The sequence below is a fragment of the Monopterus albus genome, unplaced genomic scaffold, assembly GCF_001952655.1.
Source record: "Monopterus albus unplaced genomic scaffold, M_albus_1.0 scaffold94.1, whole genome shotgun sequence".
NCBI classification, from domain to species: domain Eukaryota; kingdom Metazoa; phylum Chordata; class Actinopteri; order Synbranchiformes; family Synbranchidae; genus Monopterus; species Monopterus albus.
This window is the reverse complement of record NW_018127974.1, coordinates 3,048,117-3,061,460: the sequence shown is the minus strand read 5'-3', so window position 1 is coordinate 3,061,460 and position 13,344 is coordinate 3,048,117. Positions and strand designations below refer to the sequence as shown.

At 38.9% G+C, this 13,344-nt stretch overlaps 2 protein-coding genes across 4 annotated transcripts in view; both read right to left on the bottom strand.

Moving 5' to 3' along the window:
- creb3l2 (cAMP responsive element binding protein 3-like 2) overlaps nucleotides 1-4,103 on the bottom strand; it is a 37,173-nt gene extending 33,070 nt beyond the window's left edge. Inside the window, exon 1 of one of the 2 annotated variants that reach the window (XM_020608639.1) lies at nucleotides 3,493-4,103. In XM_020608639.1, the coding sequence (XP_020464295.1) occupies nucleotides 3,493-3,591 (99 nt within the window). In that variant the 5' untranslated portion in view covers nucleotides 3,592-4,103. The remainder of the gene's footprint in view (nucleotides 1-3,492) is intronic. The other variant, XM_020608638.1, reaches the window with a different exon arrangement.
- Nucleotides 4,104-5,264: 1,161 nt separating this feature from the next.
- Nucleotides 5,265-12,005, bottom strand: ssbp1 (single-stranded DNA binding protein 1). 2 transcript variants are annotated; one of them, XM_020608640.1, is made up of 7 exons: nucleotides 11,929-12,005; nucleotides 10,687-10,769; nucleotides 10,300-10,357; nucleotides 9,998-10,138; nucleotides 7,300-7,387; nucleotides 6,264-6,352; nucleotides 5,265-6,184 (listed from the first exon to the last, which is right to left on the bottom strand). In XM_020608640.1, exons 2-7 carry the CDS (start codon nucleotides 10,708-10,710, stop codon nucleotides 6,144-6,146), a joined length of 441 nt encoding a protein of 146 aa, XP_020464296.1. In that variant the 5' UTR covers nucleotides 10,711-10,769; nucleotides 11,929-12,005; the 3' UTR covers nucleotides 5,265-6,143. The 2 variants fall into 2 exon arrangements, with proteins under 2 accessions (XP_020464296.1, XP_020464297.1); XM_020608641.1 differs by lacking the exon at nucleotides 11,929-12,005 and adding an exon at nucleotides 11,727-11,879.
- Between the last annotated feature and the right edge of the window lie 1,339 nt (nucleotides 12,006-13,344).

Here is a 13,344-nt window from a genome sequence, read left to right as displayed (position 1 = left end):
TATATAAAATATGGAACAGCCACCTCACTAACAAGAACATCTCAGAACTTCTTCCTAAAACAACCTGCTCTTTGTGTGAGCACAGGTACATATTTAACACAGGTGACCTTCTCAAACACCTGGAGAGAAGCAGACTTTTGTAAATGAGACCCTTTTTTGAAGGAACTAAGTTCATAGTTTTTTCATAATTTTCCTGCAGAAACCTGGTGTAGATATAAAAACGACTCAGTGTTCAGAAGCTGACAGAAAATACACACCATCTCTGATTTATTCAGAAACCTATTTTAGGTTTTAGCCAATGATTTTTCTGCTTATCACTTAACAAAAAAGCTGCTGAAAGCCGGTCTCCAAAAACTTCTTACAATTCTTCCTGTTATCCGGTAAAGCAGTTGCATCCCTCTGGTGCAGTGCTGCTGTTTGATAAGAACTGTAGCCTCGGGTCTTGTTTAAAGGACCTACATTCACAAGTGAATGCTCTCTGATGCCTTAACAGCACAAGCCTTTACCTGCCTCTAGGTTTACAGGAGGAAAATATTAAAGTGTGTGCATGCGTTGTCTCAGCCTCAGGCTGCATCCGCCTCTGTGGTGTCTGATTTCCATCCTGCAAGCCAGCTGGATTTTCCCTTTAAACCCAACCACCCCTCCCATCATCTCCACACACAAACACACACACAGTTTCTGTCTCACTCTCTCCCCTTTTGGTTCATAGCATTCCCCAAAAAGACATATGGCTAAAAAAATGCATATTTCAAGTTACATAACTGATAGCAAAAGGCCACTCTGAAGCAGGGTTTGTCTCACTGAGGAGCTGCTGTGGGTGTTTGCCATGATTAGTAATCTTGCCAACATCTGACACAAACTTAAAACTTTGACTCAAACTGTGTGTCGACAAAACCCAAATGTTTCTTGTGGAAACTCTTATTATTAGTTTATATTCTACTGATTTCCAACAATGAAAATGTCCCGGAGGAAGTGTATTTCTGCACAGATTACATTTTTGCATGCAGGAAAACAACAACATTAGCAGTATTTGAATGTAATTTCCAGGTAGCAGAGTTGCAACTTTTATTTATTATTTACTTAGATTTTATTTTTCTCTGACAAATTTCATATCCAAGATTCACACCTGATAAAAAATGTGTTCCTGTAGCTATATATTGTGATGTATTATTTCACCGCTGATTAATGGACTAATCAATCAGATGATTGACAGAACAATAACGGCAACTATTCTTACAATAAAGCCACTGTTGAACATAATTTTTCAAGCAATTTGACAAAACAAGCAACTTAGAGACTTTGTGGAGATTGAAATATGGAGGCCAACAAAAAGTTAAATACTAGAAATCAGATCTAAATATTTCTTTTTTTCATATACAGCACAAAAATGCAAGAAATAAAACTATATCACAGTCTGTTTACATGTGAAGTGATTTTATCCCAAACTTGTTTTGGGTCTTTTTCATTTTAACTCCACATATGCCCATAAATCATTGCAAATATTAATAACTCAGAAACATATTTATGGTCTGCAGACACGAACAAGCTTTTCTTGAGACAAATTTTCTGGTCTCTCTGTGATGCGAGCTCAAGACTTCAACGACCACAACCAGTAAGGGGTGGCCACCTCCTGGCTCTGGCCATGTTTGTAGGTAATAATTCCTATGATCATCTGATTTAGCTGTGTTTACACTAAATATCCATGATTTAGAATTAAATCAATTATTTATTAACTGTGGAGGGAAGCTTGCAGGCAACTGGAAATGCACAGGACAGGAGACACAAACCCAGCAAAACAAACCAGTACACTGAGGGCACTCTGGGTGTTTTATTTTGAAGGTAACCCAGTGGTTACTATCCTGGCTCACTAGCCAGTGCTGGGAGAAAGTAAAGTCAGATTCAGCCATCCCACACCAATGTGCACTCCCACTAGGGTCATTAAACCTCCTTCTGAGCTCCCACACATCTCTGGAATGCCCTGATTTTTATCACAGATTTAAAATTTTTCATCTTAACTGTCAAAAACATGTTGATTTGTCACCCTGATCATCACAGGTGAGCAAAGGGAAAGACTACCTCAGATGATGGCTAACAAGGTAGCAGCTCCTCTCTGTCACATTCAACACAAGTTGGTTTTAAAACTGTGCTTATTTAGTAATGATGAGTCAGTTGGTGCCTGAGGGGCAAATGAAGATAGACGAAAACCCAGAACTTGAACGGGACCTTAAAACATTAGAAGGAATATAGATATTTACTGTTTCAGGGCCCTGAAGTAAGCCAGAAGGCATTGTAAACCTACCGATGGAAGACAGCTGGTGAAGTGCTTACAGAATTATATTTTTCAGTATGATAGACTTTAATGTTCTTATAATTAAATGCCATAAAATGCACCCCAGTCAAGTCTAGAGCTCAAACAGTTCTAACAATCCACTCATCACATTAATCTTATCTGTTGTGTTTGATCAAAAAATGAAATTAATTGAATAACTTTGACTTCTGGACTATTGGTCAGACAAAACAATCGATCTGAAGATGTCACCATGGACCCTGAGAACATTTTTTTTCCACAAATTCTGACATTTAAACTATTGATTAGTTTATTGGACCTTGCAACCTTGAAGAGAGTCCAGATGGGATTTCACTTTGACGTATCCCACTGAAATTAAACTTGATGTTTGTATAATAATTATATAAGAAGTCTGTGCAAAATATGAGTTTTCAGTGTTTTATATGCTCTACCAGAAAACTTAATGAACGCTCTTTTGGGTTTGGACAAGACAAACAACTTAAAAAGATTTCCAATGGGCATTTGTCAATAATTTTAACATTTGATTGATTGGATGATTTACTACTATGGTGTGTTTTTTCACTGGGATGTGTCTATGCCTATTTTTCACACCTAAAAATGTTGTTTGTATAATGATGTGTTAGATATTTGTGGAAAAATGCAAAATATTCTAAATTTTTAGCTTCTCAAATGCCAATATGAACTACTTCTCTCTGTTTTATTTAATTAAATGGTGAATTAAATTGAATACATTTGGGTTTTGGACTTGGTTGAACAAATCAGGTATTTTTGAAAATGCTTTTACAGCATTTTCTGACATTTTATTGAATGAATAGCAACTGTTAGTTGCAGACTCTTAGTTGGGGTTTTACTATACCCCCTCCACAGTGCTCACACTTATACACAAATATTCTTTATATAATAAGTTTATGTCTGTCATCTAAAAGACTTTATGGCAATGTTGCTTGTCTTTAAAAGGAAAAGTGTAACAAGAAGGACAGTTACCAGGCTGACAGTCACACTGGATCCCAAGGTTCAAGTTTTGAAAGGAGAGCAGGGTACCACACACACACACACACACACACACACACACACTTACACTCCTATTAATTCTTCCTACCAGAAGCTGCAGAGCCGATCACCAGACTCTAATCAATCACTCAGACATTCTCCTCACGCACATGCATCCCTGATCGATAACCTACATTGGTGTGCAGCACACAGTCGATGTCCCCGTCCTCAGACAGCTCGCTGAGGCTCCTGTCCCAGTGTAGAAACGATTCAGTGCTGTCCAGGATTTCCATGACTCTCTCCGTGCTTGTTGTTTGTCCCCCAGCAGCGACACAAGAAGCAGCGGGTTGTCCTGCAGTGCAGTCGGACTGGGAACCAACTCCAGCTCCAGCTCCAGAAAAAAGTTCCCAACAACTTGTGTGAGTCCAGAAAATAAAAGACAGAAACACGTTCAGCTGGTTTAGACAAAGGCCGATAAATGTGTCAGAGAGCTGCAGCAGTCAGATTCGGGCTGAGAGTTGTTGTTATTGTTGTTGTTGTTTATCATCTCTTCTTTGGTTCAGGGTCCACAGGCAGGTTCCAGCAACCTCGCTCGCCGTTTCTTTTCTTGTCTTTCCTCCTGCTCACAGCTCAGACTCTCAGGAATGTATGGGTGGAGTCACAGGGACACCAAGAAACAGGAATGATATAGAAAATATTATAAATAAAAAATCAAGCGGCCTAATTCTTATTGCGACTCTTTGTCACCTCTGAATTCAATGCAATATAGTACTGGAAATAAAATGTAAGATGTACAATATGCTGAGAATTTGTATCAGCTATTTATGATAGTGTCAATACTTACATTAACTAACTAAACTTTCCGGGACTGGTTTTCAAATTAAAGGCCTCGCTCATCATTTCAGGACTGCTATTTGTTCTATACAAGATAAAGTTAAAGATTAAAAAGTGAAAAAACTATGCATAACACAGTTTTTTCCTGAAATGTTAATACATGGACGAGAAGTCGTTACAGTGCCATAGAAATGTGGAACGCAATCATGATCATAATAAAGGAAACCTCCACCAGTGTTTAAAAATATAAAAATTTAACCTCAACTATCAGCCTTAACTTTTAGGACAACACTACCACACTTTATCAGGAGAATATCTTAAGATCAAAAGAGCAGGGACTACATGTACACAAACTTTTACTTTTTCCTTTAGCAAGAATACATTTCCAATTAAAAATATCTGATATAAAAATTCTAATGCTTTTATAATTAATCATAATTTAACTACTTATATACTTAATTAATACTCATATACATTTCCAAAGAGTGTGCAGTATTGTTTGACCATTTCCACATGAATCTTGAGTAAATGTATGGATTTCCGTTTGGTAGTTTGATATAGCTTACATTAGCTACATTCACTTGTTGTGAAGTACGTGTCAGGAACTGTTTCCGTTTTATCATTTAGCGTCACTTTCACCCCCAAATAACCTTAAAATGTGAAAAATCGTCGCTTGTGTGTGGTGAATCCTCATTGCTGTCGAATTATTTTTCAGTACAAACCGCTATTTCCGGTCTCACTCTGCTGCATTCAGTCAGCTTTGACATGGAATCCTCAGCTTTCTAGACAACCCGCCCACATTAAACCAATTGACCAATCGGATCTATGTTTTTTTAAAACACTGTTCTCCCAGGCCTCTAACTGACAAATTACACAGCCAATCAAGAAACACATCTAGAATTTCTATGACCAATCAGTTTAGGCCAAGAATACATTTAACTTAAACCCGCCCCCGCTGTTACAGAAACTGCCAATCGCCATCATACGGATGAACATATTTTAGGATAAAGTCCCACTAAGTTAATACAATTTCAATTTAGAAATATGGGCTTATATTAAGCATATGATTTTTTTAAAAATGCAAGTTTATATGTCTATAAAATGCTTCTAAGATAATTTAGAAAATTAGAAAATAAAGTGAACATAAACATAACAAAATACTTTGGTAAAGAAATCTATTAGAGCAACATTTACAAAGAACCAGCAGTAATAAGCTGAAAGCAACCAGTGACTGTCCAGGAAGAAAAAAAAAGATGTGTGGTAACACCTGACAAGAGTGACAGGGCAGAAAACAAGAATAAATTAAATGTATAAAAGGAACCAAACTATCAGTACAATAAGGTACAGTTACAGTGTCAGCTCAGCGACATGAACAGGAAAACACAGTATGAGTAACAAATTTAAAATGAAGCTTCTTCCTTTACATTTGGATGCTATTCTCCTTTTTTACTTTCAGTCCTGTTAGATTTCCATTCTGAGAAGTGCAAGAAAAACAGCTGACATCTGCCATAGAGACAAGTTAATCTGAGACATGACACAGGCTGAAAGATTTGTTTGCAAATGGCAACCTTGTTTTCTAAAACATCAGGTTTTTGAAGGTTAAAAGAATCTTAAAGGTCAAAGTGTTTTAACCAAGTCAACAGTGTGGCAAGTAAATACATACAAACTGCAAGTGCAGCATTTGACACACAAACAAAAAGTGTTTGAACTGTATCTTTACAACAGTTATGTACAACTGGCACAGTCATGAATAATTTCTAAGTGTATATTTACTACAAGAGTGAGCTTGTACTGTTTCTCTTGGAAGCTGAAAAATATTTTTTCTTCCGCCAGCAGGAGGCGCCACACTCAAACATGATCAGTGTGTCACAGCTTATCCTGTCCCCTCTCTGGCTGGGTCAATCAGTTCCTTTACTTGGTGCCATTCAGGTCCCCAGTCTCATTTTTGCAGAAACAGGAAAATACAAAAGAAGATGTCTTGTTGTTGGATGGAGATGAAGAGGAAAGTCCTTCAGATTCGGTCTCTGTTCTCGCTCAGGAAGATGATGTTGTCTGGAGATGGGAGAGAGGTGGGTTTATTTTTAAGTTGTACTGAAAAAAACTGTATATGCATGTACATGTGTTTGCTGACCTGCAATGATGGTGGTAGCCTGACGTCTCACTTGATTCTTGTCCACATACTCCCCATAGTCCAGTTTCCCCTCAACTAGAATTCTAGACCTAGAAGGAGACAGACTCCGGATCAGCCACAGAGGTTCCACTACTGTACAGTGAAATCTAATGGTTTTATGATTTAAAAAGTGCTAGTTTAGCATTTTTACACTTCTCCATTCCATCATCTGCTGTCTACAATTTATGGGGTTTCTACACTGGGCTCTTTTTTTGCAAGTTTATGAACCTTGAACCAGAAACATGCTGACACTGGGCAGAACTACCTTAAGAGTTCACAAAGATGCTTTCTAAAAGTGGAGCTGGAGCTTAATAGTGTTTTCTGCAGGATTTATTTCTGAGGTTAGTTAGATGTCGTGGTGCTCAGTTGAAATGCGTTGTTCAGAATTAGTGTTTGGTTCCACGGTTCCCTGACAAAACTTGGTTCATGAACGGGAACTGAACCGGTTCTGTCAGTCACATCCTGTAGCCAGTCAAAAACAGGCTACAGAAAGGCACCGGGACGTCCAGGGATCGAAACCTTCTTGCTATGAGGTGACAGCGATAACCACTGCACCACTATGGCACCTAAAAACTATTAACGGATTTCTTGCAGATTTGTTTTTACTGCCCACCGCAGCTCTGGACAGAGTGCCGGCCAAATGGATGAAACGTTAAAACTTTATAGTTTCTGTACTGACAGAACGCTGCAGCTGTGGTTAGCGTGCCTTCTCGTCAAAGCTCACGTCAATTCCCAGCACACAGTTTATTCTAAATATTTTGATACTTTGTCAGTCCTTAATACATGTCACCGCAGACCACATGTGCTGTTATTTATAAAGGGAAACTAAATGTGTAAAGCCCACTGGGCTTTAACGTGATAAGAATATACACTTTGTATACCAAACCACATGAGCACAATGTCCTTGGTTCAAATCTGTCTGGGGTGGGGGCATCTGCTACATCCCATCCCCCCCTTCTCTGCACACACTTCCTGACTGCAAACATGTAGATCATACCCTTTCTTGACGTACTGGTAGGCCACATCTCTTAGACCGGGCTTGAACACTGACACTCGATGCCACGTCGTCTTCTGACTGATGTCGCCTGGAGTCAGGGAACAGCAGCACATAGTTGATTACATCAGTTTGTAAGTCACACAGCAAACCTTAACAGTCTACATTCCATTAAACAGCACGAGTAGTGCTTTGAAGCAACATTTATAAACTGTTGTCCATGTTCTCCAGGATCCCAATAAAGGAAAAATGAAACATTTTGACGGTTGTCTGTAAAACTCAAATGACATTCACTGAGCTCATATCTGAAACATGTATTAATAATTTCCAGTGAGGAGGATGATAAATAAACCATTGGTGTTGGAACAGAGTATTTGCCTATTTTGTGGTGACAAAAAATGACAATTGCATCCAATGTGGAAATAAGGGACTGGGCTATACTGTTCTAGTAATATGCACTGCTAACACAGTTATACTACCATACATTGTCTACATATCAGCTCCACAGCTAAAATGTTGTTTTATTTAGTGTCACACATAAAAGGTGATTTCCTTCAGACCATTCCAAACAAAGACTATTTTGATTCTTCCATGTTTAAATTGAACTAAACATGATTCTACAAGCAAACTGAGGCTAATTCAGCTAACCAATAAACCAATATGTCATGTTTACTTACCCTGTTATGTAAAAACCATGTATCCCCAAAATGTCATGAGCTAAAAAGATCTGTTCTTACAGAAAACACTATTAAATTATCATCAGCTCTGCATTTCTGTCAGATAACACCACTTCTCCCAAGAAATTGCTGAAGTCACAAATTCTTTGTTATTCTCATGTCTATGGCTTTTGTTCACATTGGAACAACACAACAAAACAAAAAAAAAAGCCAAATCTTAAACATTCCGTTCTTATACCACTGAATAGCCGGTGCCCAAAAAGTGCCATTCGGGACAGCCCCAGTTTTAACACGAACCTATCTCATAAAAACAAGACATGTATCCTGTTATAACAAGTATAGCTCCTCGTTATAACAACATGCTAAGCAAATGTTTAGATGAGTTGAATGTTGCCTAAATAATTATGCCAAGGATAGATGGTAGTATTTGTTAAGCACTGGCCCCACAGCCCACCAAGCCCCCGAATTTGGCAGCCAAAGCATATTTTTGGTGCTCCAAATACAATAACAATGCAGGAAAGACAATTTAACGTGACTTAATACATCTTTTCTTAACTGTGACACTTCAATAAAACTGCATTAGCATCAGAAACATAAGAAAACACGTGAGGAAACCTGAACAGCCCAAACTGTATATTTAGCGATCCAATTAATTTATTTTGAACATTTCCTGACTTAACCAGTGCTGCTGAAGCAGCATGAGGGGGTCAGGAGGGAGAGCTGTGGGACAGGACGAGGAGGACATCAGCAAAGTACAGTGCAGACGCAACAGGGCAGATGGCGCAAACACAGAGACGTAGATGCAAAGCGGCCTCGTTTCTATTCTTTCTTCTTCTTGTGTTCTCCTAAATAATTTATGAATGCGTGTGCGCCTAAACTCCTGCTTCCACTCACTCCCAAATTTGCCATTTTTTTCACATTCCATATTATGCGTTTGTGGTTCTTCTGTAGAAGTTTGATTTGGCATAGTACAGCTGTACTTCAGCAGCCCTGACAGAACAGCAGCAAGCTGGCTTTAAGTAACCTTACTGTTCATTGTTTTTGCAGAACATTGAACTAAAAGGCCCAAATGAAACGTGATGTTTGTGAAATGTTAACGTTCCGCTGGTAACGTGCAGGAGGTCTGAGACACGGAACCTCATGCTCAGTAGAGAGCTGATAATGCTTGGTGGCCACAGTGGGCCACCTGCTGGGCACATGTGGTGACCACAGGCCATGGTTAATGTTCAACCCTGGTATGACCAGCATGTACACATGTACTCGTGTACACAATCCCACTCCTACTAAACATGAGCTGTAGTTACTGTAGACATATTAAATACGTGGTTCTGTCTGTGTCCTTGGTTTCTGTTTGACAGTGGATGTGGGTTCCTAATCGTATAGTGAAAAGAACAGTTGACTTGTAATAAAAGTTGGTATACAGTGGTCCCTCGCTATAACGCGGTTCACCTTTCACGGCCTCGCAGTTTCGTGGATTTTTTTTAGTGCAAGTTTGCATGCTTTTTGCATGCCGTGCCTCCTGTACAGTACAGAATGCATTCAGCTTGCCAAATTTACATAAATCTTCGATCGCTAGCAGTGTGACTCTGAAGTGCTGTACTGTATGTTTGCAAGTTTTCTCCCCAACAAACCCCACAATGTCGACGAAACGTTCTGCACCGTCAAAGGCACCTGCGGTAGCACCCAAAAGGCAGAGGAAGATGCTAACCATCGCACAGATAGTTGGACTTCTGGACATGCTAAAGGAAGGTAGAAGTTACGCGGCTGTAGGGCGCCATTACGGAATAAATGAATCTTCGATTTGAAAATGTTAATGCCTGTCTGAGAAAAGTGTACAGTGTGTAGTGAGGGGTTTTACAGCCTTAAAACATCTATAATAATTGTAAAAAAATAAAGCTGACTACTTCGCGGATTTCGCCTATTGCGGGTTATTTTTAGAACATAACTCCTGCGATTAACGAGGGACCACTGTATACCAAAAATGCCCTGGCTGTGTTTCTATTCTGTTCTGTCACATCACATACCTGTTGAAGTCGCCTCTCCCTCTCCAGCACGCCACATCTCGTTGGTTGCTAAGGAGAAGATGGTAACAGGGTTACGGCCCTCGACTTGTCTCATCACAGGATCCTGACCGACCCGACCCAGCAGCTGGACACGGTTTATCGCTGAAAGAAAGACACAGACTCCTTATTAGGGTTCAACATCTTAAATGTGTACCCTTTGAAAAATACAAGCTATGTATTTAAAGGTCTGTCATGATTATTTTTGTCATGTTTTGGTAAGTTTAGGTAAAGATCCTTCTCTTACACACGCCAACTTCACTTACATCTCTCCAGGATGAGGCTGGTATCTGTGCTAGTGTATCTCACCAGCTGTCTGAAGATCTGGAGGAAAGAGATGGTCATTAGATTTCTTATCATGAGCTTGACCCGTTTTACTTTGAGTTCACATGCACCCTTGAAATTTTGATAAGGCATCAAAGTGAAACACATAAAACTATGTTTGATTATTTTATTGTGTTTTTGCATGAACATTAAATGCATTAAACTGAAGCAAAAGAAGGAGAAAAATAAAGAGAATTAAATAAAATTGAGTTTAAAAAATGTAAAGCCAGATCACTTGTCGTGTCAAGAAAATTCTTCATGATATGATTTTTCCAGTCTCTGTCATAGAAAATAAGCTTATGGTGCAGTGCAAATCACTTTCTTCTCACCTGAGCTGAGCCACTTCTCAACATCTTGTGTGTGCTGCACAGACCACTCTAAAGGAAGCAGGAGGAAACTGAACACAACTGACCTGAAAACAAAAAGGCAGAAAACACTAACAATGAAGAGAGTGTGTACACACAAACATCATAATGAATACACTTGATCCACCTCATTTACATAACTGAGCTGAATCAATCATTTGTCAATTAATCAACAGAAAACTATTTTAATAATTTTTAATTCACCGTTGAGTCAAGCAAAGACACTAAAATGTTAGTTTCTCAGGTGGAGGATTTGCTGCTTCAATTTGTTGTTTAACACTGTAAAACGGAGTCAAACAAGGCAAAGTCACCGCGTGCTGTGGAAAGTCATTAAAGTTTTCACTGTTCTGCAGTTAAATGATGTATTAAAGATTAAAATATCAGAAATAATCAGTTCAACAGCGCCGCATTCTACATCAGTGTTGGGCAAACAGAGGTCCGTGGGCCAGACCTGGACCTGCAAATCAAATATTTGGCCAACCAGTGAAGTTTTCTGATTCATATGTTTCACAAACCTAAGTCCCAATAATAATGACCTTATTACAATAAATAATTCAGTGACTCACATCTCAAACAACTAGGCAGCAGTCTAAGGAACCTGGCATGTACTGATTAAAAACATCCTTGAGCAATAACTATTTTCATTCAACCATAAATAAAATATTCTACTTTTAACATTTTAAGGTGCACTAAGCTTCTATAACTCTGTTAACAGTGACTAATGGGGAAATTACATCTACCCTTAGACATAAGGCCAAAGCCCCAGGTGTTGGCTTTAAATCCTACACTTGTATTTACCTCAGTGACCTGCTAGAACACTGGGAGTGATATTCAGATTTTCATTTAATGGTTCCCAAAAGATGAGTTGTGTGTTCATCTACAGGCAAAACAGCAATAAAACCAGTAGATTTTAGAACGGAATTGAATAGAAGTGACACGGTAGCCTGGACAGGTTTCTGCCCAAGAATCAAACTGCGTTAAACGTGGATTCAAAGTCAGAGCACCGTTATCTCAACACAGCAACGAGGCTTCTCAGACTCCCGCCAGATGTAGACACGAAATAAATCCTAGTAAAGTATCCTAGTGTTTTCTTGACACGGGTTGTTTACAAGTCGCAACAGGTGAACAACAGAGGAAAAGCAACGCGCTGCTAGAAAACGGAGTCAAAGTGTCTTAAAAGAACGAGAAAAGGTGTTGATAACTTACCAAGAGCAACACTTCTGAAAGGACTTCGTTAAGCTCATGCGCCTTCCGGTCCGTCTCTATCATGGGTCCGACGCTCTAAGGGGGTCATTAATGTTCCACTTCGTCACTTAGATTTAAAATATCATACATGTTTTTAAGTATTAATATTTCATATTATGCTCACATTTTAAATAATATTTCTCTCTAACTGACCCTTTAAAAACCCTTACATACTTTGTCGACATGAAGTTACAGTAATCCTTACTGGCTTCTCAACATCTTGTGTGTGCTGCACAGACCACTCTAAAGGAAGCAGGAGGAAACTGAACACAACTGACCTGAAAACAAAAAGGCAGAAAACACTAACAATGAAGAGAGTGTGTACACACAAACATCATAATGAATACACTTGGTCCACCTCATTTACATAACTGAGCTGAATCAATCATTTGTCAATTAATCAACAGAAAACTATTTTAATAATTTTTAATTCACCGTTGAGTCAAGCAAAGACACTAAAATGTTAGTTTCTCAGGTGGAGGATTTGCTGCTTCAATTTGTTGTTTAACACTGTAAAACGGAGTCAAACAAGGCAAAGTCACCGCGTGCTGTGGAAAGTCATTAAAGTTTTCACTGTTCTGCAGTTAAATGATGTATTAAAGATTAAAATATCAGAAATAATCAGTTCAACAGCGCCGCATTCTACATCAGTGTTGGGCAAACAGAGGTCCGTGGGCCAGACCTGGACCTGCAAATCAAATATTTGGCCAACCAGTGAAGTTTTCTGATTCATATGTTTCACAAACCTAAGTCCCAATAATAATGACCTTATTACAATAAATAATTCAGTGACTCACATCTCAAACAACTAGGCAGCAGTCTAAGGAACCTGGCATGTACTGATTAAAAACATCCTTGAGCAATAACTATTTTCATTCAACCATAAATAAAATATTCTACTTTTAACATTTTAAGGTGCACTAAGCTTCTATAACTCTGTTAACAGTGACTAATGGGGAAATTACATCTACCCTTAGACATAAGGCCAAAGCCCCAGGTGTTGGCTTTAAATCCTACACTTGTATTTACCTCAGTGACCTGCTAGAACACTGGGAGTGATATTCAGATTTTCATTTAATGGTTCCCAAAAGATGAGTTGTGTGTTCATCTACAGGCAAAACAGCAATAAAACCAGTAGATTTTAGAACGGAATTGAATAGAAGTGACACGGTAGCCTGGACAGGTTTCTGCCCAACAATCAAACAGCGTTAAACGTGGATTCAAAGTCAGAGCACCGTTATCTCAACACAGCAACGAGGCTTCTCAGACTCCCGCCAGATGTAGACACGAAATAAATCCTAGTAAAGTATCCTAGTGTTTTCTTGACACGGGTTGTTTACAAGTCGCAACAGGTGAACAACAGAGGAAAAGCAACGC